Source organism: Aptenodytes patagonicus, chromosome 3 (genome assembly GCF_965638725.1).
Source record: "Aptenodytes patagonicus chromosome 3, bAptPat1.pri.cur, whole genome shotgun sequence".
NCBI classification, from domain to species: domain Eukaryota; kingdom Metazoa; phylum Chordata; class Aves; order Sphenisciformes; family Spheniscidae; genus Aptenodytes; species Aptenodytes patagonicus.
Genome location: NC_134951.1, coordinates 113,872,061 through 113,899,122, shown reverse-complemented (window position 1 = coordinate 113,899,122; position 27,062 = coordinate 113,872,061). Strand labels below are relative to the sequence as shown.

At 42.7% G+C, this 27,062-nt stretch overlaps 1 protein-coding gene and 1 long non-coding RNA gene across 3 annotated transcripts in view; one reads left to right on the top strand and one right to left on the bottom strand.

The window, feature by feature from the left end:
* Window positions 1-16,711: 16,711 nt before the first annotated feature.
* On the bottom strand, window positions 16,712-20,895 carry LOC143158609 (uncharacterized). Its single transcript, XR_012995036.1, has 3 exons — window positions 20,741-20,895; window positions 20,087-20,208; window positions 16,712-19,581 (listed from the first exon to the last, which is right to left on the bottom strand). It is a non-coding gene; the product is annotated as an uncharacterized LOC143158609 (long non-coding RNA).
* Window positions 20,896-21,302: 407 nt separating this feature from the next.
* FBXO11 (F-box protein 11) overlaps window positions 21,303-27,062 on the top strand; it is a 77,913-nt gene continuing 72,153 nt past the window's right edge. The window contains exon 1 of one of the 2 annotated variants that reach the window (XM_076334739.1): window positions 21,303-21,715. In XM_076334739.1, the coding sequence (XP_076190854.1) occupies window positions 21,607-21,715 (109 nt within the window). In that variant the 5' untranslated portion in view covers window positions 21,303-21,606. The remainder of the gene's footprint in view (window positions 21,716-27,062) is intronic. The other variant, XM_076334740.1, reaches the window with a different exon arrangement.

Below are 27,062 nucleotides of genomic sequence, written 5' to 3'. Positions count from 1 at the left end.
TGGGAAGCATCACCACGTGGCATCCCTACAAAACCTTCTAATATTACCTTTACAGCGTGCAAGCAGGTTTTCATCTCTTAGAGAGACCTCTTGCTGTTCAGTCTTTGGGTTATGCAAGGACTTTGTACCTTGGCAGACTCAGAAGAAGAGGAGGCAATGTGAACAGCCTGAAAATTGGCTGTCTGCCTTGACTCTTGTTAAATCAGTTCTGGTGTTAAGAGTTGTCTCTTGGGAACCAGACAGAGATGTTGGGCTAGGATTCCTACATGAAGGAACTGCCTTGCATGTTGGCTGCACATCCTCATTTTGGGACTGGTATATATGTGCGAATAAAGCGATTCAAATTTAGAATACCCTCAGACTTCTTTTATGCCCAAAAGGAAGGCATAAGCATCTGCTAGTGATGGATACAGCACACAGATGTTAGAAGTCAAGGCAACAAAACCTCAATTTACTGTCATTTGCCCTTCTTTATATGAGAGACTTTTAAAGGGTAGAGTACAGGAAAAACACTGTATGTACTCAGTGCTTCCTTAGAGGACGGTAATAAACCCTTAAGACACATACTCTGTTGAACCAAGTTAGTAAACCATAAGAAATTTAGTTACCACCATTCTAGAGGTGCCAACCTTTCCTGAATGGTAATTAACGTTATTTCAAAACATTTCTAAATATTTGTGTCAACAATTTCATGATTGCAATATTGGCTACTCAGGAGTTCCTCACTCCTCAAAATTACATGCTTCATTTTAGTTGGCACATTTGAGGAGCTCAGCGTTCAGTATCACAATCTGAGCCTAAGGTGAAGCACTTAAAAGGCCTTAACTAGTAAATTAACATCCCTGTTTTCAAATGGGTGTGTGAGAGGAAGAAAAAGGCAGGCTCTCGAGTTAGCACTTAAAAACTTAAGTAAAGATCATATGGAATTATTTATAGAAACTAACTTGGACAGCTGCTGCTATGATTATCTTGTGGGATTCATCAAGGCCCTGTTTGACATTCAAATAAGTTCTTGTTTCTGGTAGCAAGAACGAGAGCGTGTACTTTAAAGAAATTACAGGATTTAGAAATGAAGACGAAAGATTCAGAACTATCCTGTAGTTACTTTCTGCTCCCTCTGCCCTCTTATAAATTGGAAATATTATGCAAAGAGGTACGGTGGCTTCTGATGTACTGCACAGAAAGAAATGAGAAAGTTAAGAGGGGAAGCACCAAATTAGACACCTGAAAGAAGAGGATTAAAAGACGACTAAGAATATTATATTGCTTGTCAGCATAGCATTATAGAGCCCAGCCTCATCTTTTTTCAGGTTTTGTTAAGCAAATGACTGGATAGGGCTGCTTCTTTCACAGACCCGTGCAGCCTATTAAAAAGGCAGGATATATTCACTCCAGTATTTGCATGCCAATAACATGCAAGGCCTAAAAACTATTCCATGAACAACGCAAGTTCCTATGGATTTGTATTTTGCATCTCTCTCCCTCGTCTTAACTGGACACAACTTTTCCATGTAGCCCATTCTGTGAGTGGGACTGAGCAGAGTCCCACCCCTGCTGCTGAACATCCTCATAGCTGCTTCACAGGCATTTCTGCAGCCAAGGCACAGATGCTCCTTGTGTTTACTTTATTAAACACCTAAGTGAATGGGGTTTGTATCACACAATCTGACCTTCTTCCTCCCTGACTCTCCCCCTAGTCATCCCACGATACCATGTAAGATCAGCTAAAAGTTTCCACTATAGCTTTAGGGGAACTGAAAACGTGTGTGCATTTTGCTCCTCATTTATCATTCAGCAGCACTCAAACTTAAGGTGTGGACCTTACTGATGCAAGATCAGAACTTGATGCATCTTGAGCAAATGCTTGCAAGTGTTAAAGATGTCATTAGTCATTCAGGCTCTTCCTCTTGGACTCCCATTTGTTCCTGAATATCTACCAGCCATATACAAGAGTATTTCTTTCCATATGTGGGCTGTAGGAGGTAATGCTTAAATACTATGATGATGAAGATAATCTAAAAATATATAAAATCTGAGTAGATTAGATTAAAATAAACATGGATGAGGATGTGTTGGGAGATGATCCTTTTACTTGAAACTTTCACCTTAGTGTGGCAAGGATTGAGATTTTTTGCTCACTTGGTACACTATAAATCCTGCGTTTTTCCCTAGGCAAAATGATGTATTGAGAACAGTATAAGTAGGTGAAAAATATAAGAATTGGCAGATTGAAGGGTCATGGAAAATGTGCTGCCTTTTATCAGCTTATTATGTGAATTTTATATTTGGTTTTGTGCTGGTTGTATGCCTGGGAAAGATATATTTCATTAAAAAAAATCAGAAAAAACCAGCATATTGCAATATATCTTCACCTGTTATATGTAGGCAAACTCTTCTTAGGAATGGGCTCTCACATTCTGAGTGGTTTTTAAGAAGTTGATTTTGACCTTTAAAACCAATTTTAGTTGTATAGAAGTTTTGAAGCTACACACATGAAGGACTGAGATGCTCAGATACTGTAGTAACCGGACTGACTGGTACAATATATAGCTATCAGAAACCAGTAGAATTTTCCTCTTTATTTTCAGTGCATACAGGTTTGTATTGCCTGGCATCTCGCTTTAAAACTTAGCTGCAAATAAAGCTCAGTCAAAAATCACTGTTATCAGAGTGAATTCCAAATGGTTTGGAAGGTGGTTTTGTATCCAAGTGCCTCCATTCCCTCAAGCACTCCTTTCTAGAAATAAGAGATTGAGTTTTAAAGTAATTAAAAACACTAGACAAGATTCTAATTGGTTTGAATTTCTTTCACAAGACTTGATCTGCACTCACAATTTCTGGCACATCCCCCTAAATAAGCAGTATGTCATATCCCTGTTGCCATGCTGCATCTGTGGAACTGAATAAGTAAAACCTTTCAGTTATACAGGCATGTTCAGCCTGTGCCACTCTTTTCTAGTTCTACCTATACGTTCCTACTTGATTTACCAAAGGCTGTTGCCTTAGATAGCTGCTCAACCTCTCTCTGAATTGGTTGAACACTGGAAACAGAGTTCTTGGCATACATATTAGAAAAAAGTGAAAGGAAGAGGCAGGAGAGTGGAAGGAAAATGATCAGAGAAAAGGCAAAGTAACTGTTCTGTACTAGTTAATCTCTGAGAGCTTGCTCTTATCTTGCATTTTGCCACTGAATACCTCTCAAATGCTTAACTACTCCAAAATTATTTTTTCCTTGGTTATTTTTACAGGGGCTGTGCAGATTGATCTGGAGGATCTCTATTTTGGATGCCATTAAGTAAGTATTATCTGCTCATTCTGACAGCTGATCCATGACAAGAAATCAGCTGGTATCATTCCTCTGTCTTTCTCTCGGGTTCAGAAGGAACCATTTCACCTGAAATATTCTCATTGCAAATTTCAGAATTTTTCTATACATCTGACATTATCTCACAAATTCTGGCCCTCTGAAAAAAATCCCAGGGCTGTTTTGAACGTCTTTCATTCAGCCTACTCTTCAATAAAGATGAAATGTTTATGTCTTCAACTTTTATGCCTGGAACACATCTATACGACAGGAGAGTGCAGTTACAGAGGTGCTACAGCAAAGAGGTTAAAGGCCCACGGATGTGTCACGTCATGAAGATTGATTTAGTTTAGTTAGGGCATCTGACACTTCCTTTTTATGTGGGGATGTTCCTAAAGGACTATCTTGTACTTTGGGAGCACCCTTATCTGCTATGTGATCTGAATTAATCCTCTCTTATACCACATCCTCTAACTTGCCTTTCCATACTTTCTATTTCTTCTGCTGAAAGAGTTTCCTTGAGAACCACAGTAAGTCTTGTTTCTTTACTGCTTATCAGGGCCACTGTCTCTCTCGGAATCAAAATACCATAGTGAAAATCTCAACTCATTCTCTTTTAGATCCACGTGGGCATCAATTTCCAAAGGCAAAAACCCCTTTCCCCGTTAAAGCATGTTTCCTAATCCCCTGCAATGACACCGGGAAATCGTACGCTGCCCAGCACAGCCTCCTGGCTTCTCTCCAGCTTTCAGCTACATTTTGCAATTATAGGGGCCCAGAGCAGCCACACTTCCATGCAGAGCCACACTCTTTCCCATCTCTAGCCCTCTGCAACAAAAGCCCACCCCATCGGGTCCTCGTTCACTTCAGGGTCACATCCCTCCCAAGACATTTTGATACCTCAAACTTCATCTTTGTCTATCAGGGAAGACTTCAAAGCAGTGGTGGGGTCAGGGTTCAGATCCTTCTCTGGAAAAACAAAAGAAGATTCTAACTGTAGCTTATGAGGATTGATGCAAAGCAACCGACTGCGTTTTGTAAAGGAGAATGAACTATGCACGGGCTATCCGATAAACAAATCATTTAAAACAATTTGTAAGCCATATTGAGTCCACGTTCCTTTAGGAGGTACCCTGAAGGATTTTAGAGAGACATTTATAGAGGAGTTGTACCTACCAGGAAACAAAGCACTGACTGATACACGATAAAACTACCAAAGAAATCTAAGCAGTTCCATATTGGAGGGAATTTTCTTCCTTTTCTTGATATGCAGAAATTTCAAAGTGCAAAGTGGTTTCTAAAGCGCAAGCAAAGACAACAATAGCAGGTTAGCCTAAATCACTAATTCTGGATTTCCAGATGCAATCTATCATGGAAGTAGGTGCTCTCATACAAAACAGCAGGAAAGAAAAATGTTGCAGAAAAGGAAGAGGAATGCGTAAAACTAAATGCTAGTCATATACATTAGTCCATTGATGAGTTACGATAATCAACCCACAGCAACACCAGAGAGGATTATTAATCTATAACCAATCTTGAGAATATGAGGAGGGCTGACCGAGTTCCTATATAACAACAAGACCACACAATTATCCCTTGTGCCTGGATGAGCTAGAGCAAGAGGAGTATAAAATACCCTGAAGGATGCTAAGATGTTCGTAAGATGTTCACCACTTAGTGGAATGGAAAGCAGCATAAGCGAAAGGGCTGGTGATACAGGCTGGACCTGAGATAGCTGGGAAGAAAGGCTGGTAGGGGTAGGTTTCTCAATGATCCTTCTGACACCATGTGTTTACAAAAATAAGTAAAGACAACCTGAATTCCTTGGACAAAATCCCCTGATTTCAAGCCAATTTGCTCTAATGACATTAAAACTTGTTTTGAAACCGATGAGGTTATATAGGGTAAGGGCAGAAACTGGATCTCTATTCAGGGAGACGCTTATAGTTCTCCAGAGGATGACAGGTAATAACACAAATGGAGCTTTTGCTCTTTAAACTTGACATTAATAAAGCCAAGCTGTTCCCCTTTCCACACTCTACTACGACTAGTTGGTTTTGTTATTAATAGTAACAATTACTGCTAGTGCAGTAGTGCCTAGAGATCTTAACTGAGATCAGTCCTATTGTGCTATGTACTTTGCAAACACCTAATAAGATGGAGCTCGCAGCCTCACCCTGCCCGGGAGCTCAACTCTAAAAAGACAAAGCAATCAAAAGATAGGAGGAGACCAGAGCGCGGAGAGACGGGAAGGGAATCAGCCAAAGGTCACATCTCAATGTCAGAAGGAAAAGCAAAATGAGGCGCTGGGCTGGATGCCTGCCAGCGCCAGCCTCTGCTAGCAGCAGCCTCTTGAACCCTGGTTGATTTGCACTGGTACCTTGGTGATACTTTTCCAGAGACCCGACTCTGCTGAGGCTGGCTCTTTCAAAACAAAACTTGCACAAAATCCCCAGATTTCTTGCCCATGCTTTCCTTTTGTGTTGCGGATGTTTATTGGCCTCTAATAGGTAGCACAGGTTAGCTAAACAACCTGATCGATTAAATTTTTACGCTGATACCTGGTAAAACATTACTGAGCAATTTGAGCCCATGGTACCGTTAACCAGAATAGCTTTGCCTCTTTTTGACCCATGCATCCTTGCTTCTCTCTTGTTATAGCTAGGTATTTGACACAGGCAAACAACTGTTGGTCTCCTCAGCTCCAGCTGAAGGCAACGAATGTCCAGTGAGAAATACAAAAGCATGTTTGATAAGAGGAACTACAGTCTGAACATCAGCCTTTCATCGGAAGGGATCGCAAAGCACTTCCCAAGACCAATTAAAAGCTCCACTCAGCTGCAGGAGGCCGGGAGATGGCAGCCAGGCTGACAACTGGCACATCCTCGCTGCAGAAGGATGGGGAGGTGGGAATTTCGATCAAGGATATGAACGCAAATCCTTGTTGCTACCAAGGGTCATAAAATACGTCAAAGAGAATCAGGGGAGGACAAACAGGTTTTGTGCTTTTTCTAATGCCTTGAGAGAATTTCAGCTGTTTCTTGCCTACAAAATACGTGGAAATAAACTTGAACACCCTGGAACAAGTTAAAATAGATATATTTCAGAGAACCTAAACGCTACAGTATTGTTAACCCCAAAAAATGGAAAAATCGTGAAATTTTAAGATGAGTCAATTATTTTTCTTTGGGGGTTTTTTTGGCATGCTGCACTCATGTTTTCCAACTTCTCAACTGCAGATACCAGAACTTACTTTCTAGAAACCGGTATTTTAACATTATTGAATTATTGTTGAAGTGGGAAGCTTAGTAAAAGCACCAACACAACGTTTAATAAAAACACCAACACTGAGACAAATGCCAATGCTGGTGATGCAAAAAAATACTAAGCCATTTCATCTGACTAAACAGCCTAAGAAACAAAGGCCTTTGAATTGCTAACAAGTTAAATCGCAAATTGTAGGTTTCGCTATTAAATATAATATACCACAAGAAACTTCATCAGAAACGATTAGAGCTGGCATTAACTTGGGCTTGGCTTCCACTGCATAAAGCCCAAGTGCACCCCTGAGAGGGGAAATCCTTGTGCCTGTGGAAAATAACTGCGAACTTTGCCCTATGGTGAGTTTGCAAGAGGCTGACACAGGAAAAAAGAATTGAGTGGAAGGGATCTGACTGGAAACACAATAGCAAACTTAAAAGGCTCTGATAAATGAAAAGTCATTCCAAGATTAGGGTCTCATTCAAAAAAATAACAAAGACATTTTCTGGTATGTGGCTGAAAATAGATTCCATATGAAAACGCTTAGTAGAGCTTATCAATATTTTTCATTCTCAGCCCTCTTTGAATAAATGCAGCATTTTTAAAAACTAAGATGGCATTTTTAAAACTTCCCGAAATTTAGATGCAGAAGCTACACAATTAATGTTTTCATTTTTCAAACCAATAATGCAGTTTTAAAGGTTTTGATGTTGCAATTCCTTCACACGTTTTTTTTCCTTCCATCTGCCTGATCTCGTCCTCACTTCTCGTAAAAATACTACAAGTGAGGAAAAAGAAAACAACTTTCCCTGCCTGAAAACTGAACTGACTTAGAGTCAGTTAATTCAAATATTCCAGAAGGTTTGTGGAAAATTTAGAGAAAGCACTGAGAAATGTTTACCATTTTCAGACCATCTCTAGTATTCAATGAATCTTTAACGCTCTCTTATCAGGACGTATCTGAGATTTTGAACTCTGTAAAGGACTGTCGCAGACAGAATTTGTTTTCCTTTTCTATAAAAAAGCCCTGATGGAGTGAATCTGAAATGCAATTTTAAAAAGACAAAGCAAATGAAAGAACACTCTGTAAGTTTTCTCAGGTTGCCTAACATCTGTACATGGTACAGCATATACAAATAAATATAATAAATTCAGCTGTTTAACAGTAAAAGCACACCTGGGGAAAAAAAGCTATTATTGTGTTGATACATTAGATATTAAAGCCTTGCAGCACAGAGTTAAACTGCTTGTAAATACAGGCTTAGTGCTACCACGGTTCTTACGGAGTACATTAACCTGGGAGCAGAGATGGTCATAAATGGCACACAGGCAATCTCTCATTTCAGGAATCTCAGCCAAAAAAATAATACCCAGGCTCCCTAGAGCAATTTTACTCTAAAAATTCACTCCAGTCCAAACGGGCCAGCGATGTTGCTGTCTAGCTTTATAACTCCCATACTTTCCTCCCAAAATAAACTCCGGCTGAAAACTTACAGCCTAGGCCACTCACACCCTGGGAACAGGAATGCAGAAGACCATGTAGGAGAGCACCACCTAGTGACTAATACCACAATAATATCACTGGTGGAAACCACAGGAGGAAGAAAAACAAACACAAAACTTTTAATAGCAGTGTGTCATGTCCAGTTTATTTTTATATTTTTTGCCTCTTTGTCCTTGGAGATGTCTCTTTTTGACCAAATATTGTTGTAAGTCAAGCGGCAATTTAGTTCAAAACATTGGGTTTTGGTAAAACATATCCTCTATGTTTTAAAACAGGCAGGTCTTCTATTAGAATTTGCACTTTAAACACCGTAAATATGCAGTGTAGCAATCTGGGAATCCAAAACACCAAAAATTCAATGAGACATCTGTGGGACTACTTCCAGGAGTAGAAAAAGCAGCATATGTCTCCGAAAGTGCTTAGAGCACTACAATTCTGCCAATTTTATCATGAATCTCCTATCTGCTGGTTGAAGCCGCAGCTTCTGGAATCAAGTGCTTCCACGTGAATCTGAATTTTAACCTAAAAAGAAAAACGAATTTCTAACTCTGAAGTTCAGAGAAAAAGCTTGGGGAAGTGCGAGACACATGAACCCCCAAAACTAGAAATCACCATGAGTAATAAAGTAGCATATTTTAAAATCTGTTTGAATGCCACTGAGAGAGTGTGGGCAGGGGTGTCTGGAGATGACAATACTGAGCAAACTCTCTGAACCTCGCTCTTGGGTGCGGCAGCTCAGGAAATCAGCCTTTCAGGAGAGACCACCGCACCCAAGCTCTACAGGCTTGCTCTTCTGCTGCTGCCTTCTGCTATTTCTGAACAACCCTGTGCAAGAGGCTGGAAAACAGTTCTGCATTGCTTTGGGGAGGAAGGAGGAGGAGAGGGGATACTGACAAATCCTATTTGTTTTCACAGATCAAATGTGGCAACTGCAAGTAATTACAATTGTATTAATTCGTACAACTTGTAACTACAATGCATCTTCTTCAGCAGAGAAGTAGCCTAAATCCATATACAGCCGCAAGATCACCATGTACTGTACTGCTCCTCTTTGTGCTTCTATTAAAAACATAAACTAACAAACAAATCTAATTATATGGCTTGTTTCTTCCCATTTCCACAATGATCCCAGGTTTTCTGGGATAGTAGAATGAAGCAACCTGGAGTAGCAAACGTTTCCTCTTCATTGTCTGAAGTCCGGCAGGTCATATGGTTGTAATATTCTACAGGAAACTTATTTTACTGTGTTTCTGTTGGTGTTTTCACCATTATGTGAATTTTTTGTTGCTGTTCACGCCAGTTTGTATCCTTCAGCTGGAAGTCAGCGTAGCATCTAGACTACATCTTCAACCAAAGGACTTTTGCAAGCTGAAGCCCACGGTAGCTCTGTTTAGAGGTTTGCTCTCGTGGGAGAGCAGGCAGGTCTTCCTCCTGGTTGCTTTTGAAAGCATCTTTCTTCGCTGCACTTTCCATCTGCACTCTCTTTTGTTCACCATTAAGGTCAAGTCTGTGTGTTTTTTCCACTCTGCCTGTTGCATTAGTGGCACTCTGAAAGTGAGACTTTCTCTGGATGGGAAATGTTTGGTGAATTTTTAAATACCATTATTGATTTCACATTAATTTTATTTATGAACCAGGAAAAGCTCTTATGTGAGGCTGTAACAGCCAAGAAATATTTGACAAGTTGTTTAAAACTTACTGCCTGGAAGCAGTCTGATAGATCAACTAATGTATTTTCCTTATTTTTAGGTATATTCTTTAAACATACCTTATCTTCACTGATTAGTATTATCCATCCTGAAGTATATAGCACAAAAGTGATCACATATTACTGGCAGCAGAGGCAACTACCTCTTGGACTTCTGCTACAAGAGGTATGGATATTTTGCCCAAAGCTGTTTTTTTCCTTTCCTTCAATGGCACATGATTAGAACATAATGGTTTTGCCTCTGCACCAGCCAACACCGCTTCTGTGGCTCCTGTTTTAGGACATCGAACCTGTAAAAGGGCAGATTCTTTCATATAAGCAAACTTCTTGCCCGTTATATCAGTTTATTTCACATCCCACAAGTCTCCTTTTGGATACAGATAATTGACTGCTCTTCAGTGAATAATTTTTTAGTCATTCTTTGGCCTCAGAAAAATACCTTTGAAATGTTTTATGCAAGAGTATTCATTACAAACAACTAATGTACTGAAAACATCAGCACCTCAAGTAGGCATTATATAAAAGATGAGTATATTTACGTTCACGCATCATTCAAACTTCCTGCACTTTCCATTCTTCTAAAATGTATGTCTTACACTGTCGTACAATAGCTTATAGGAATTTGATGACCAGAATGGAATAATGTCAAAACTGCCTTACTGTGTATTTTAGAAAAGGAAAGCAATCAATTAAAAGTTTTCTTTCCTCTACCACTATTTTTAGGTAAGACATCTGGCAGCTTGATAGTAATTCAAAGTACTTACCCTGCAACATCTCTTTGCATGTTTTTGAGTCAGAAGCAAAAAAAAATTGGTTCAGAGGAAGCTACAGTCTACATAGAGACATTCATGCAAAGTGAGAAAAGTCTTTTGTACCCATTGGGGAGTGAAAGGGTTACTTGTACCCACTTATCCTGATATTTATGAAGTTTTAAAATGTAGAACGATCTGAATTTAAACCTCTTAAACTTTTCCCCTTGACATGTGGAAGGATCTCAGATTGTTTCACTTCATGTAGTAAGGTTTAAACCTTAAAAATGATGCATGTTTCATCACAGTTCAAACGCTCTAGAAAGCATTTTAAAGATACTGCCAGCTAATTAAACAAATCCAAGAGCCACAGATTCTAATCTAAGTTAGAGTAACGTGTGAAGTAACAGCATCGGTCACTTCAGTTGGTTTGCACTGCTGGAAGGGAGATGAGAGCATAGGTCACTCTACATGACTAGCTGCAGTCACGGGTAGCACATACCTCTCTCGTCGTGTCACAGCACCACACCTAGGAGAAGACGAGCAGAGAAGTTCAATGGCTGGTTCCTCCTTGGCAAGAACAAAGTCCCCCAAAACCCAGAACCTTCAGCTCTGAGCTCTCAAAGTCATCGATCCTTCTCTGGTTTACAACAGTCGCTCTTCCAGGCCACAACACGAGTGCCGTCTTTTACCTTTTTAAGGGGAGAGGCACAAGAAGGCTTGTGTTCATGAGAGAAAGGTTTATTGATTGGGCTTTATTAATTTTTTTGGCCGACAGAGATAATTGCTAAGTTTAATACTGAATTAATAGTAGTATGAATTTTAGACAAAAGTCATTAGATTGCAAACAGATTAGGGATAAATATAAAGCCAGTTGTATATCTCTCATAACACTACAATAAGGGAAATATTGTTGGAATAATAATTGGTCTGTAATTCAATTAAATTATATTTGGCAGGTCAATTAGAATTGCTCACTAACTATAATACAAATATTTCCTTTTTGAGTGTGCTGCAGTAATGGAAATTTTTCCCCTTTTATCTCACGATATGAGCGATGAACAGGATGATCCCAATTAAAACCAACGCCAAACATTCCATTCCCCAGTCTTCATCTTCTTATGTTCCTTCACTGACTACTCTTCCGCACTTCCAAAAAATTTGACTGATAAATCAGAATGCTACCTTCTTTCTCCCACACCTCACAGGCTGAGTATGGAAATATTACGTTTACCTAGTCCAACACAGTGTCCTGCAACAGAATGTAGCTAGCTGTCAAGACGCTCATGCAGGCTGTGGAAACTATGATTGCGATAGCTGGACCTCCCCTATCCACCCAAACACGTTCAGAGCTATGCAAAATCCCAGCACTGGGTTGCCACAGCCCAGCACTGCCCAATGTTGCCTACTGCAACTAATGTCATGTTGGAACATAGTTTATATAAAGAAAATTTGATTTGACATTTTTCCTCCTCCTCAGTTGTTTTCCACATCACGTATCACTGAAAAAAATGAAGTAAAATGGCCGACTCCATTTTTTGTTGTGAACAAATATTATACTAGTCCATACTGAAAGTGGTTCACAGAAGTAATGCTATCTACACAGATGTAAATCTAAAAAAAACCAACTTGCATCAAAATGTGCCTGGTTTTGCCAAGCAACGTTACAAGACAAAGTCATCCATTTAATCACACACCGTAATAAGATCACCAGTTCGAGAAAAAAGGAAGACAAAGATCAGCTGTTAAGAAATGAATATTACAAAACAAACAATAAAGGTTGAACATTTATAAACTTCTGGAGCGACAGCTAGTCTACCTATCTCGAGCGTGCACTTGCAGTGACTGTCAATGACCTGTATACACAAAACAACGTAGACACATCACTTCCCTTTATCCCATTCCTAATAGGAAAATTCTCTAAAATATTAGACTACTCTTGTCTTACTCAAGTTTTCCTTCTCATCTTAGCTAACTGAGACGTGAAAATACACGATAATCTTGATTTTCCGTTTTCCTCTTCTGCTTTGCTGTGAAGAAAACGATAAAATCTTAAGCTGAGGAACGAGAAGATGTAAGACTTTCAGTGACTCGGTAAATCTGAGTTTGCAGTACTGGACACAGACAAGGGGAGGAAAAAAAGACTTTATTTAACATATTTAAACCAGTTGTTTTGTAAGCTGTCCTTACAGTGAATATGCATTTAACTATACTATATAAATTTCTTCAAGTCCTGGATCACACTGATGCTCATCACCAACAGTCAGTGGAGAGGATTTTACAGTGCTATTGATCTCACTTCCACACACGTTCTTCTGAATGGATGGGCTCTTCTCCATCTCTGCTTGTCAGCATAAAACTGATGAGATCCCGAGACATTAGTTATAGGCAGCTGAGAGAGAGATCATTTTCCATATACAGCACAGTTATTCTTTATCAGTTAATTTGGGTGAATTCCTGTTTTTATGTCCTTTGCATAATGAAAAGGTCACATATCTTTTGGTATTTATGTTCACATGCTGGGTGACATAAAGTCAAGACTAGAGAATACACACCTATAGGGCATACATCACACACTCTGCTAAGGAAGCAATGCAAGCACTCAGTTCCCTTCAACTGCCAAATCCTTGAGTCTTCCAGAGATGCAACCTACCGCTCCACCACTCACCCTGGCAAGCATAAACACCCATCATCTCCAGATTAGCTAGTCAGTGGCAAATAAACATTCAAGAGTCATTACAAAGATTGTCACCCTGAAAGTGAAACAAATCAGTATTCCACACAAAACAGCCTTTACTCGAAGTCCCGGAGTCTCAAGATGGACAGAGATTAAAGGACTATGCTTCAACCAGCAACACCATAGTGAAAGGCATCAAGTGTTTGGAGAAGGTGAGAGCTGACCCACTGAGGACAAGAGGACAGAGTTCAGATCTCACCAGAGAAACAGGATCATTGGGAAGACAAAAAGATCACAACCAAGCCTTTGACTGATGTGGTAAAAATGGGATAGGAAAACCTTCCAGATCTAGAATAACTTAGCATGACAGCTGAACAAGGATTCAAACGGAGATACCTGCAGCATGCTATCCTGAAAATCTAGTGTATTTTGTCAAAGTTATCCTTAGCAAAATACTTTCTGCTGTTGATTAGCTGACTCTGCTGAGGTATAGAACTGTTTACATGTTAAATGGAATGGGAGCACGTGTCCCCACCATGGGGATAACTGGAAAAACCATGCAACGCTGGAAAAAGTCATCGCAGGTATTGACCTGTAAGACATTCCTTGTCAACTTATCTGCCACTTACCCTCAGCAGTGGAAGTCCAAAGCTCTTTGAAGGCAACAACCAACATCACCACCACGTGGCAATGAAGAGAAATGAACTGCTTAAAATCATTACATAACTTAACGTCTATACTCACTGTGTGATCCCGAGTTGGTCATCTTTTAAGTACATGCTACCACCTGCTTAAACGGATAGGTCAATCAAGAAACATGATGTGATGCTTCATCAGCAGCCCAAACAGATCCTACAGCAGAGCAGCTATGTCTGAGAGCATTCCAGCAACACATATCTAATTAAAGGTGACTTTTACCCGAGGGCCAAGGGAAGTGCTAAAGGCACGCTTCCAGGATCACAGTAAGCCAATCTGTACGCAAGCTTCCTTCACCACTCAGGGGCCATCCTTTCCCAGTGCTCCTCTGCGCTAACACTTGCACATGTGCCTGAAAAATAGCTGCGCTTTCAGCTGGATTAGTTTTCAGTCGGATTACCTCCTTGATCTGCCTAACTGTGCTGCTGCATAAATGCTAGTTGACAGAACAGGTGACAGGGTAGGGGCAGCAAAAAGATGCCTGTGAAGAGCGGTATTGCTTCTTAATGACAATGACAGTTTAGACCCTAACTGCAAAACGCTCTTCAGGACATTCAAAAACCCTTTCTGGGGAAACATCTTTCAGTCACAAGGATAACTAGACCTTTTCCCCCCACTCATCAGATAAGCCATAACTGAGAGATCCAACTGAGACTGAGAGATGGAGAAAAAGGACGTGGATTCCTCTCTTCTAGCTGCCCAACCTAGAGAAGGAGCAAACTGGCAAGACATAACATGTATGACGTGCTACACTTTTTTTTTTTCTGGGTGTGTTCACGGGAATTAATTTCACAACCTTTCTATATTTAAAGAACTCCTCTGTAGAAAAGGATACCGTTTTGGAGCGGGACGTTTAAAATGACATTGGTCTACCAGGCAGCAAAGTGAAAAACTGTAATATTCCTCATATTCTCCCTTTTTAGCATGAATAACTTGTTCCCACCAGTAAATAAAACCAGTTGTTGGCAAGGTCAAATTGTCAGATAATACCAATAGCACCCACACCCACCTGCTCTCAGGATTTGAAGTGAAGGCAACTGTACCACATGTATTCACGTGCTGATGGCGAGACTACAGACACTTTCAGCTTCTTGTCTCCAGGACTGAAAGAAGTATCACTTCTCACTGCTGACCCTCCTCTGTATGGCAATACCGAATCCCACGTAAGAAGCACCCTTTGGATGCTCTACAATGCCGCCAACAGTTCAACACATTGAAAATGAAGACTGGGATTTCTGATGCTCGTTTCGGATTCAGCTGCTCATAATGAAGATGAAGTGGAGTCCTTAACTGCTCCTGCCACTCTAGGCCTGTCTTGGATGAGCATCAGGGAGCATGAGTGCTTTGTAAAAATAGGGAGCTCACAATCCCACCGAGAGATTTTTGGGGGAGAACTATCCCCCACACCAGCAAAAACTTTCCTAAAGAAGCTTTTTTTTTTTTTTGGTAGGTCTAAATCTGGAGGCAGGCTCTCGTACAACTCTAGCCTCTTGGTATTAAATGATTGATTTTTCCAGTTGGTGGTATTGAAGGTACTTCTTGTAAACCTTTCTCATTTGGGGCCTGACTCAACTCATTATGTTGAAAGATTTGTTCAGGCTGTATCTTCTCCAATGCAATATAAACAACAGACATACTGGCCATATTTTGGGGCGGGAAACCCCAGCTCTAAAGACAGAAGTTGTCATATGGACGCGTTGCTGATGCAACGAGCAAAACGAAAGAGACTCCAAGGAATAAAAATTGAGCCCAAGACAAATCTGAAACCAGAAACTAACAGCAAGATCTAGGGAAATATCTTAAATCTGAGCCACAGACTTGAGAGGAACTACAAGTATAAGGTGTAGCCTATGCTTTTTTTATCTCTGTACAGGTATGTTTGAAAAGGAATAGTGAGAAGCAAACCTTGAATGAATGACAACCACAGAGTCAAAATATTATCTATCTCAGTATTATATTAAGTGTCTAGACAGATCATTTGGGAGAATCGTGCTATTTTGACAGGCCACCCATACAATTACCCAATGTATTTTAATTAATTTCAGCAATGAAGCTTTGTATCAGTTCAGATTTTCTGAAACATCTAAATTCAGTACAATCCAGAAGACCAAGCTTGGGGACTTCAGTGGAGGGCAGTGGGCGTCACTGGGAAAACGAGGCTGAAAATGTAGATTGGATGCTTGAGACAGTCCCACCTTCACATGCAACGGATGTCACCCACTCTACCTCCTCAACATAAATTCCTGTCATTGACTGTAGGCTGGTCCGCACAGTGACATCTCTGCCCCAATACTACCTTAAAATTGTCATTCAGGCTTCATCTCTAGTATAAGCCGTCGCTCCCTTCACTCTGAGCTCCAGACCTCTTACACTCCTGATTTATAGTTGGGATTGAACATGTTATTTTCTCAAAATTTCATTGACATGAAGGTAGTTACTGAGCCCATTTCCCACACACTCCCATATACAGCGCATCAAGCTGCACAAGCAAGCATGGTGCCCAGCCCCGCTGCAAGCCTGCTTCTGACTCTCAAGGGCCAACGGGTTCATCCCTGTGCGACAGCCCTGCCAGAGGCCAGCACCCAGAGCTCTGTGGTAGCAGCCCTCCTTGCTAGTGACCCAACAATATAAAACGGGGTGCTTTTCCCCTCAGCTGACATCCCTCAGATGGAGAGAGCTCCATACCCCCTCCCCCAAAATTACTCCCAAAAAATCCAGAAGACGGGTGATTTGTATACATCCATCTGGTTATGAAATTTCTACCAGGACAGCCGATAATGCTTTAAAACTCAGACACCATCCCTCCGGGACTTTTTTCAGCAGTTATTTTTATTAAAAAAAATTAATGAGAACTGAAGTACCATTCAGGCTTCCAGAGAGCTTTCGTTAGGGCAGAATCAAAATTAACATGTTAGATGAACATGTTGCAACAGTTATGTGAGCTTACAGGAAACAATACACACTTCCCCACCCCAAGGTCTTTATTCTTCCTGCAGAAACCAGGCTGGTACAGCAACAGAAAACATCCAAGCCACAGACATTCATCCAGAAGGCAACCCACCAAGGTCAGCTAACATCAAGTTACATTTCAGGAGACGTGGATTCCAGGAAAATGGAGGATAGATTTGAGTCTTTTTCTGAAGAGCGGGAAGATTTAGCTGCATTAGATGGGATGTAAGACACAACTAAGAGGAACTGAGGGTCAAAGAAATCACAACAAAATGGCATTAATATTTCTGAGCTGCAGAGCAAGCAGGTTCAACCAGTTCTAGGTACCACTATTTCTGAAAGGCTCACTTCTTCCAAGCTTATAAGAAACAACCCTCTAGGTTTAAAGAATTTAAAATCAGTAGTCCATACTGGGTCAGTCCCAAATCTTCAATACAGTATTTTTAGTCCAGAGATATATTAACAGCTTATGAGATGGTTAGAAATAATAGGCAAGTCTTATGCTTCCGAAAGCAGTAATGTGACACCGTGGAGAAAGCCTTCGATAAGGACTCCTGTTCCCTGAGTTCTATTACTGGCCCTGTTAATAGCCTGTGAATGCTCCTGGGCAAGCCATTTCAGCCCTTTTTGCTTCACTTTCATCTGTAAGGACAGGGATAGGCATGTGGGTCCTTTGCCAAACCATTTGAACCGATTAAAAAGCAGGATAAAAACTGACTTCTTGTATTTCTTGTTCAAATCCACAAGCTGTAGCTAAAGGCTCTGCAGTAGGCTTTGTGTAACTAACTGCAACAGTGCTCTCAAAATATTTCTTGTTCTCTCACATATATTAGGAAGCAAAAACTAGTGAGAATACTGTGCGCTTTCCACTTAATTGCAAGCCAGCAATTCAGTGTTGTGTTTTTTCTTCCAATTTGCAGTTTCTGAACAATTTTTAAATAGAACTTTAGGCAGCCATATACAAGTTTAAGTCTGTTCTTACTTATCTTTTGTGAACCCCTTAGAAGTAATCCACAGATCGCCATTCATTGAAATCTATTATCCTAGACTTATTTGATCAACTGTTAAAGCAATACTCACATCCTCAGGGCAAGTAAGGACCATAACAACATACATGAATCTGTCCCACATTCAAAGCATTTCTAACCGTCTCTGAAGCAAGGCTTTTCAGGTTGCTAGTAGATGTGTATGTTTAAATACATATACATTTGAAATTCAGTGCAGCTTAGAAGACAGTCTCACATGATGAGCTAGCACTTGACAACTCTGCCCAATTTGTTTATGCTGTAAATGGTCCAAGTAAACTCTTCACCCAGGTCTTACGCCTTTCTGTTCATAATGTGAAGTTGTTCGTGGGTCAACGTAACCAGTCTAGCAAGCATTCATATTGTAGACAATTATGCAAAAAAAATAATCACGGTATAGTTTAGTTCCACTTTCCATCCCCTCTCTTCCCAATTTAAATAAAGAAAAAGCTGTCTTGACAAAGGCAAAATTATCTTGCCAGTAAAAAAAAAAAAAAAAAAAAAAAATCGCACCCACATTCAGGAATGGTTTATTAGCGCATCATACAGGATGGCTTAAAGCATCTCCACAGTGGTCAATACAATGAAGCCTTAATATTACTTTGGACTTTCAGTGTCATTTTCATCACAGAACAGTGTTTTTCCTCTCAGAGGCTATACAGCAGCAATGGAGGCACAGGATGGCTAAATATAACACTTTAAAGATTGACCTACAAAACTGAAATTATGATGATCAAGTCCCAGTTGTCACAAATCAGATAGGATAGATTTAATTTTGTTATGAGAAGAAATACAGAGTTCTAGTCAAAACTGTTTTGACGAGTTTTCAGGCTTTCTAATGTCTGGCCTTCTAAAACGCAGCCAAGAATATTAGATGAGAGCACTGTAACTATTTCTCTACTCCATGCCTTGCAAGCTACCAATGAATGCTTACAGGTATCGCTTCTTGAACCAGTAATTTATTTAGTAACTTCATCAAGTTTGTCTTACTCAGCAGATGAGGTTCTCGTATCAACTCAGAGCATTTTTCACAAACTTCTGCATAACCTTCTATAAATAGCAAGAATGCATTGAGGGCAAAGTCAGTGAGACTACACATCAGAACTGCTTATACATAGACTCACATTCTTCCCATTTCCAGTAGGTTTTGCCAGACTCCCACCATCATGTCCCTAACACGAGTTACCACCTTAAGAAGCCAATTACAAAGTTTTTTAGGCCAAGAGATCATCAGGTTTTAAACTAGTTCAAGTTCAAGACTTTTTAAGAAAGCCTAAAGCCTGCTCTGATTCAAATTTTCAATAAAGTTTTATTCTGTTATCAGAAGCTTTAGATTCTTATATGCTTTAGGTGAAAACTAGTTTGTCATCCGTCTTGACCCTTGAACAGGTTTTCAAACATTTAGAGTACTAAAAGTTTGGAGTACACCAATACTGAGCCTTGTACCTGTACACTGATACAGGTAACCTCGTGACACTAAGAATTCATTCGCTAGATCTTGGTGAAAAGAGTACAACTACAACTAGTGCACTAGTCTGTGCAGTAGAACAGTTGAACAGAAATGCAGTTAAGCTATTAGAATACTCTATGTTAAAGATTATAGGTTTTTAATGATGTGAAAATCCTTAACCATGTCACAGTAATTTCGGCACAGTTCTTGGGTATGGTCATTCTTCCCATTCAAGAGTTAAAGCACAGTTTCACAATGCTGCTATCAGAAGAAAAAACATTTTTATGATATGTACATGTAATTGTGTAGCTCTACTGAATGTTTAGTAGACTAGCCTGGTAATTGTTATGACAGAAACTGGTCCCAAACAGAGCGACATTTATTCTCTTTCCCTATGAAGTTCTTTTCACAAAAGCTTAACTTTATTATTTCTTCCCCTACTATTAGAGAAGGTAGCAAGAATTACTTTTCTCAGGCATGGAAAACAATCCTCCACTGTTTCTCCAGTCATTCCTCAAGGCGACAAAATACTAAGTCTAAGAAATGCTCCTTAACAGCTACTGTAAGATTTCTGGTCTGATACGAACTTGAAAGTACAATTTCACTGTTACTTACTTTAGAAGCACAAGTATAAACGTTTTTAAAGCTTATTTTTTTTTAAAGCTGTCATTTCCTGAAGTTATATTATACCTTCATTTGTGAGCTTTGAACAAGCTCCTGCCTAATGTGTTTTTAATTACAACTATTTATTTACATTTCATACCAGATAACACACTTCTGCTTTTCAGGCACAGGCCCTGGTTCCGCAGACTCCAAGTGCTGAGTTTAAGTAGGACTACACGCAAGTCCACCTTTGCGGCACTAGAAGCAGACTCCAGAGCAACCCTGCAAAGAGAAGATATCTTCCTTACTGCTTGTATTTTGCCATCCATTTTATTAAGTGACTTCTGAAAAGGAAAAAAAGCACAACTAACTTCAACCATTTTTTTTTTCTGCTCTCAGGCCACCGGCTGAGCACCAACATGGCAAATATAATAAAGCAAGAGAAGCCTCATACACTGTCTAAACCGCCAGCCCAAGATAAATAGCGTATTGTTGTATCAGCAAAAGGTAATGCAAACGCGAGTGTGCACACTGACCAAGGAATATATACGTTCCCGGAGTGAAAGAGTTGTTAACAACCAGTCAAGAAATAAGCAGCCAGTACATGGAAACCATAGTAAGACGGCACCCCCAGCCCAAGCCGCACCACGGCTAAGCCCATACCCAAGGCAGGGTTACCAAGGCACACAGTACACACAACAAGGCATTTCGGCAGCCGCCGCCAGCCTCCCTCGCTCCCGTGTCACACACGGCCTCGGCGGCGGGCTGCGGGCACTTGGGCCCCTCCAAACTCCCTCTCTTGCTGCGCTCCCACCTGGCTGCCCGCGGGCAGGCTCCGCGGAGGTCCCGGCGGCAGCCGTGGTGCGGGCCGGCCGGTGACAGGCACCCGGGCTGCCCTCACAGAGCCCGCTCCTGCCGCCGGCCGGCCCACCCCCTCCCTGGCCCACCGGCCTCAGGCGGATGCGGTGGGACGGGACAGGGCGGCGCGGCCCTATCAGGCCCGGGCCCCGCGCCTGCGGCCGGCTCCCTCTCCTCACGCCGCCCGTCATTGCTGGGCCGGGGCCCCGCCATTGGGGCCCCGCACGTCGCACGCCGGCCCCCGCGCGGCCGCCACCCCCCTGCTCCCGCCGCCCCGACCCTTATATCCTGCTCCGCCACCCCACCCCGCGCCGCGCCGCTCGCCCGCCCGCCCCTCCCCACCCCGCGCCCCATAGAAGCGGCGCGAGGATTGGTCGCGCCGCCAACGGCCGGCTGTGTGGGAGGCGGCGATTGGCGGAGCGCGGCCGCCAACGGCTGCCTCCTCGCGAGTGTGTGTCTCTGGCAGTGTCAATGGCTCCTCCTGCCACGGAGCAGCGACGGGCTTGAGACGGGCAGGACCGCGGGGCTCCTTTAAGAGAGGGATTTTCGGGGGGGCCGGGGAGGGGGGCCGCGGCGCGAACGTCCCCCACAGCCAGCGCTCGGGAGAGCCAGCGGCCGGCGGCTCCTCTGCCTCTCGAGCGAGCCGGCGAGGAGGCGGCAGCGGCGGCGGGACCCGCGCCTGGAGACCCCCCTTCCTTCCCTGCTGCCCGCTGCTGCGAGGCGGCCGCCCCGGGGCTCCCTCCTTCCTCCCCCCTCCCCGACGAGGCACCGGTTGCCGGAGGATTCCCCCCCTCCCCTCCCGCCACCCACACGAGTCGGCAAATGAACTCGGTCCGAGCCGCCAACAGGAGACCCAGGCGAGTGTCCAGGCCGCGCCCGGTGCAGCAGCAGCAGGAGAGGAACAACGCCGCCGCCGCCGCCGGGGATCGGGGTAAGCCAGGCGCCGCCGCGCCGAGCGGGGGCCTGCGCGGGGTTCGCCGGCGGCGCTGGGCCCCGCCGCGCCCGGCCGGGCACCGGCAGGAAAAGCCCAGGCTGCTTCACCCTTGGCTCCCGCTCAGGCCGCGCTTTGTTTGGCTTGGGCTCTGCCCCGACTCGGGGCCGCTGGGCCCTGCCGCCGAGCGGGAGGGAGGCGGGGGCTCGGCCCCTTCCCCGGCCGCGCTCCCACGCCCGCCGGGGAGGGGGGAGCCGATCGCCGCCGGCCCCTGGGGACGGAACGGGGCGAACGCCCCCCCGAGCCCCCCGCCCCGTCCCCGGGGGCTGCGGGGAGGCGAGCCGCCTTCGCCTGGGAGAGCCGGTGCCTCCCCGCGGGGAGCGGCGGGCTGGGCCCCCGGGCCGGCGGAGGGGAGAGGTGACGCGGGAAGCCGCGGGGCGCGGGGGGACCGGCGCCCGGGGGGCTGCGGGGCGGGGGGGCGCTGGTGCCGGGCAACTTGCGCCGACACCTTCCCCGCCGCCGTCGGCGAAATGGTGTCCGGGGGCGGCGGCCCGGGTCTCGCCGAACCTCCGCGGCCCGCCGCGCCGCGCAATGTTTGCTGCGCAGTTCGGCGCCCGGGCTTCGGTTACAGCGCCCGGCGGGGGGGCGCGGGCCGCGGCCCATCGGCCATTTATTTACCTCAGCCACACCGCCCCCCTCTCCCCCCCGCCCCCGCCCGCCCCCGCCGCGGCACCCGGCGGCCCCGAGCCGGCCGGAACGGAACGGGGGCTCCGGCCCCCCGCGCCTCAGCCCTGGCCGGCGGGTCCGCCCGCGCCGGTGGGGGCCGGGGCCTAGCGTAAAAATGTTGACAATTTGGAGCTAATGGGGGAAAGCACCATTGTCTGAGGGGATGGGGAAGCGGCGAGGTGGGATTCCTCCCCTAATGGAGCCCGGAGCGGGGTCGCTAGTGCTGGAGTACGGGGGTGGGGGCGAGGGGGTGGCGGTCCCTCGGCCCTGGCACTGCCGCCCCGACGATGGCTCTTGGGGGTGCGAGTGTGCGTGTGCTCCGTATGTGCAGGGTTGGGTTTTTTTTTTTTTTTTTTTTTTGTGAAGGCGAGATGGGGGTGGGATTGGAGGAGACATTTTGCATGTCTTATCTGGTGGATTGGATTTTAATTTTTTATGCATTGGCTGTCACAACTCTGGCATGATAAAGGAGGCTGATCCGTGGTGCAGTTTTAGATGTACAAATGTCTTTTTAAAATAAAAAAAAAAGCCTTCATTGTCATCTGAATGTCTTTTGTTTGAGTATCTAGGATATCACATCGAGAACAAGGTATTTTAACTACGGAGATGCATCGTGATAAATATTTTAGTGCGTTTTATGCAATCAAAACATTTTAAGCAAATGAAGTAAAGAAAATTTAATCTGAGGAAGTATTTTTAATTCTCCATTCCTCCCCCCTCCCCTCCCTCCCCTTCCTTCCCCCGCCCCCCCTCGCACACATTGGTCAGAGCAAAGAATGTTACCCAGACCAGATTGCTGTGTATATAACCAGAGGATGTGATGTCTTATGCCCAATTATGGGTCTTGTGTAAACCTTCCAAAATCTTCAGTAATTATATAATTAAAATGACTTCTTTGGTATACTGACATTAAAAAAAAAAAACCACCAAAAAACCCAACAAAAAGAACTTCCTCCTCTCAATGACATGCACTGAGGATTTTCATTGTCGATGTTCCATATGCAGAACATAGAATTTTTTCAACCTCACAGTTTACTTTTTCTTTTAAACAGATGAAAATATAACTTCTAAAAGGCATCCGGAAAGGTGTGCTTATGGATTAAATGCTGTGATTATTCAGTTTTACGTTGGACTACCTGTCTCAAACTGTTCATATATTATTAATTTGCTAAAGATACAGGCAGAAACTTTTTCTGTTAAAATATGAGGCTGCAATTTATTTGTATTACCCTGACTTTTTGTGGAACTCTATGTTCACCTAATTCTTTTTTTTTTACATCGTTCATTGCTGTTTACCACTCTGCGGTGATAAAATTGTAACAAAATCAAGTTCCACAGTTTGCTGAAATTACTGTTCCATATGGATCACTGCTAGCTTTTTCCTTCCATTTTTGAAGGTCAGTTGCACTAGGTCTGACTTGCCCAAAAATGTATGAACAACATTAGGGTCTTTTGTTACTAGTTTTATATCTACATTTGGGGTGTCTCTAGTGCAGTTCCTATTCCTATCTCAGAACTTGCAAGGTCTGATCCACTATCTCTGGAAGCTAATGCCAGTTTTACCTGTGACTTTGGTCGCTTTGTGCAGGACTGTTACTGTAAAGGATGATGAATAATGCTACTAAATTATAAGCCAATATACTAGGGTTAGACTATACCATTTAAGCCAGTGGTGACTTTTTTCACCTTTATTCCCAAGCAATGTAGGTCATCTTAAAAAAGGCTGTACAAAAGAAGCAGTGTAAGTTATTAGGAAAGGGTTTCCATTAAACTCAGATTTGAATTTGTTTTAAAAAAATGTTATTAGATAATGTGAGTGCAGCTGTGATTAAATGAAAATTATTCTTTGTTATTATTAATTTCTTTCCTCCTTCATATTGCAGCACAGTACTTATAAGTACAAATATCATGGAACAGAGTTGATAATGTAGCACATAGTTAATCTTTGGAACTTCTTGTTGTTTCATATCATTAAAGTAGATTGCTTAGTAAAACGTGTACGAGGTCTTGAGCTGTATTTATTATTTAATGCTGCGTAAGTAGACAGTGTTTTGCAACTGTGTAACAGCTGTTACATTTTCACCACTGGGTAAAAATCAAGTTGTGACTCCTGTTATTAATAAATAGATCACTAGGAAAAAATGGTTTTATAAAAATCCTCCATCAAGGGTTCCTTGTAAGGGTGTAAAAATCATACAAAGCTGTGTTTTACACTGTGAAGTGGTTTTTATTTTATATATGTAGTATGAATAGACCTAATGAATGCATAATCATGCTGTCTATATTGTACATTGATAAACAATGATTGTGTACCTGTATCCTGATTAGTGGGGAAGGGTGATCATAAATGATTGCAGATAAAAAAATTTTTCTCCCCCAAACTCACTGTGTTGTACAGCCAAGATAAGATGTCATCAGGATATACTTCCCAAGATGTTTTGCCTTATGTTCTGCTGTTCACACCTCCCTCCATCTAAATTAGCCACTCTGGGTACCCTGTGCTACTTGTGTTTTACCTTCTCCCTCCTGATCTCTCCCCAGTCACCAGTGGGGTTGCCAGTGGTTTATTCTGTGGTTTTGGAATTCTGCATGAAGGATACAGAATAGATGGGTCCTTTCATTTTCTTTAGGACAATGGTCTACCCAAAAGGAAATCTGGACTGTGCGATGTCTGTGTTTAAATATTCCTGTGTTTGCTTGTAGTGCTATTTTTTTTTCCTTGAGGGTATAGGTTTGGCTACAGTTTTAGGAGGAAGACAAGGTTAGACACTTATTTAAAAAAAAAAAAAAATCTTGTCCAGAATGCAGCTAAAACTGTCAACCTCAGAGCTATTGCATATGAATTTTTTTTTCTTGTTTCTGCTCTCGAAATAATAACTACATTAGTGCATACGTGCTTCTTTATAACATCAGCACATTACTGGATATGGTACTAATGAGGTTCTGAGCTTTATGTCCAGTATTAAGTGCTTTTAGGATTGGATCCTATATACTGTTAAGTGCCAAATGTGTAGCACCATGGCAGCTGCGTCTGCCACAATCCTGCGCGTTCCTTTTACGTGGTAGCGGTGTCCATGTGACAAGGCAGTGAGCTGGCTCCGGAGCTGCCTGCGCCAAATACTAACTGCTCCCCCCCCCCCCCCCCGGTTGATTTTTGGCACAAGTGCCGGTACAAGGGAAGGGATAACACTGAATGCCTGTGGGTGTGGTGGGAGTTGTGGCAGCTCCGATTTAGATTGGGTTAAGCTGGGTCGATACTTTTGGAGTTGGGGCATATTTAATACACGCAGCCTGTAAACCTACCTTGCAAGTTTGCTACCCCCCCTCCCCCCAATCTATTTTCCAAAGAAAACAAGACTTATACACCCATACAGTCTGTCTGTCTGTCACTCTGCAACTTCTGAACTTGTTAGCTCATTTCAACCAGATTTGACAAAGGGGTGTGAAGTTCTTAAGTTTTGTGGAAATTATTGACTGGGCAGAGGAAGAGACAATGAAGGAAAGACATTTATAACTTACCCTTTCTACCCATACCGAGAAGCAGCAACCAGCTGGCCTGTCAGCACCCAAGGTAATCAAATTAGTCATTTGTCTGTATAGGGGACATGAGAGTTTGAAGTACTGGGAGAAAGAATAGATTAGGCTGTGTAAGACACAAACATGTAGAAACTAAGCTCCAGTAGATTTCTTGCTCACAAAGCTTGAATTTTGTAATGCTGAGATAAATATCTCGGGAAAGTTAAGGAGTCTTTATTTGGCCCTATTTCAAGTGCATGTGTGTAAGCATGTGCGTAAATTTTTTTTTTTTTTAAATATGCATCAAAAGGCTTATATTGGTGTGTGCTGGGCTGTAACAGTAACTGAATTAAATGACTCTTATTCTGAAGTAAATGCCCAGACTTGCATCAAAATAACTAAATTGGTTTCAGTTTTTGTAGGATCATCCCTTATGGCAAGGAGTCAAGAAGTCGGGCATCAGTTGCTCCAGGTGGAAAGAAATCTAATACAGGATTTTCCATATTCCTTAATAGAGAGTCCTAGGCTGTGAAAAGATATATTTACATATGGATGTGTAATCCTTGTTTCTGCAGTGAAGTTTCCAAAGTCTACCTTACAGATAAAAGGTTAGAATCTATAAACTTGGTACTTCAAATACAACTTCTGTTTCCCAAAGCCTGATTCTGCATCATGAGTACAAAGGAGTATCTGGGTACCTCTGTTGACCTTCATGTAGGACAAGTGCCTAAATTTATGCTAAAGCTTTCTATCTGTTTTGGAGAGATCAAAATCAAGTGTATTTGTTCTTGGTATACACAGTAATGTTCATTGCCCATAGTTTTGGTATATTTTGGTCATTCGTAAGACCATTAACATCTGTTATACTTTCCCAGAAATACCAAATCTCTTTTTATTTCGTTTCTGTGTTACAAAAACTTTGAGCCCAATGGTTTAAGTAAAGAAGTAATGAAGTCTCCTACATCGATCTATTTGATATCTTTCTGCTTTGGGGAAGGTTATGCTCTGTGCCCCAATCCTGCTCTGGTGCTTCCTGGGAGAATCACAGTTACGGAGTAGACCAAAGGTGTCCAACATGTGTCAGGCTTTTACTGCAGGTGTGCAG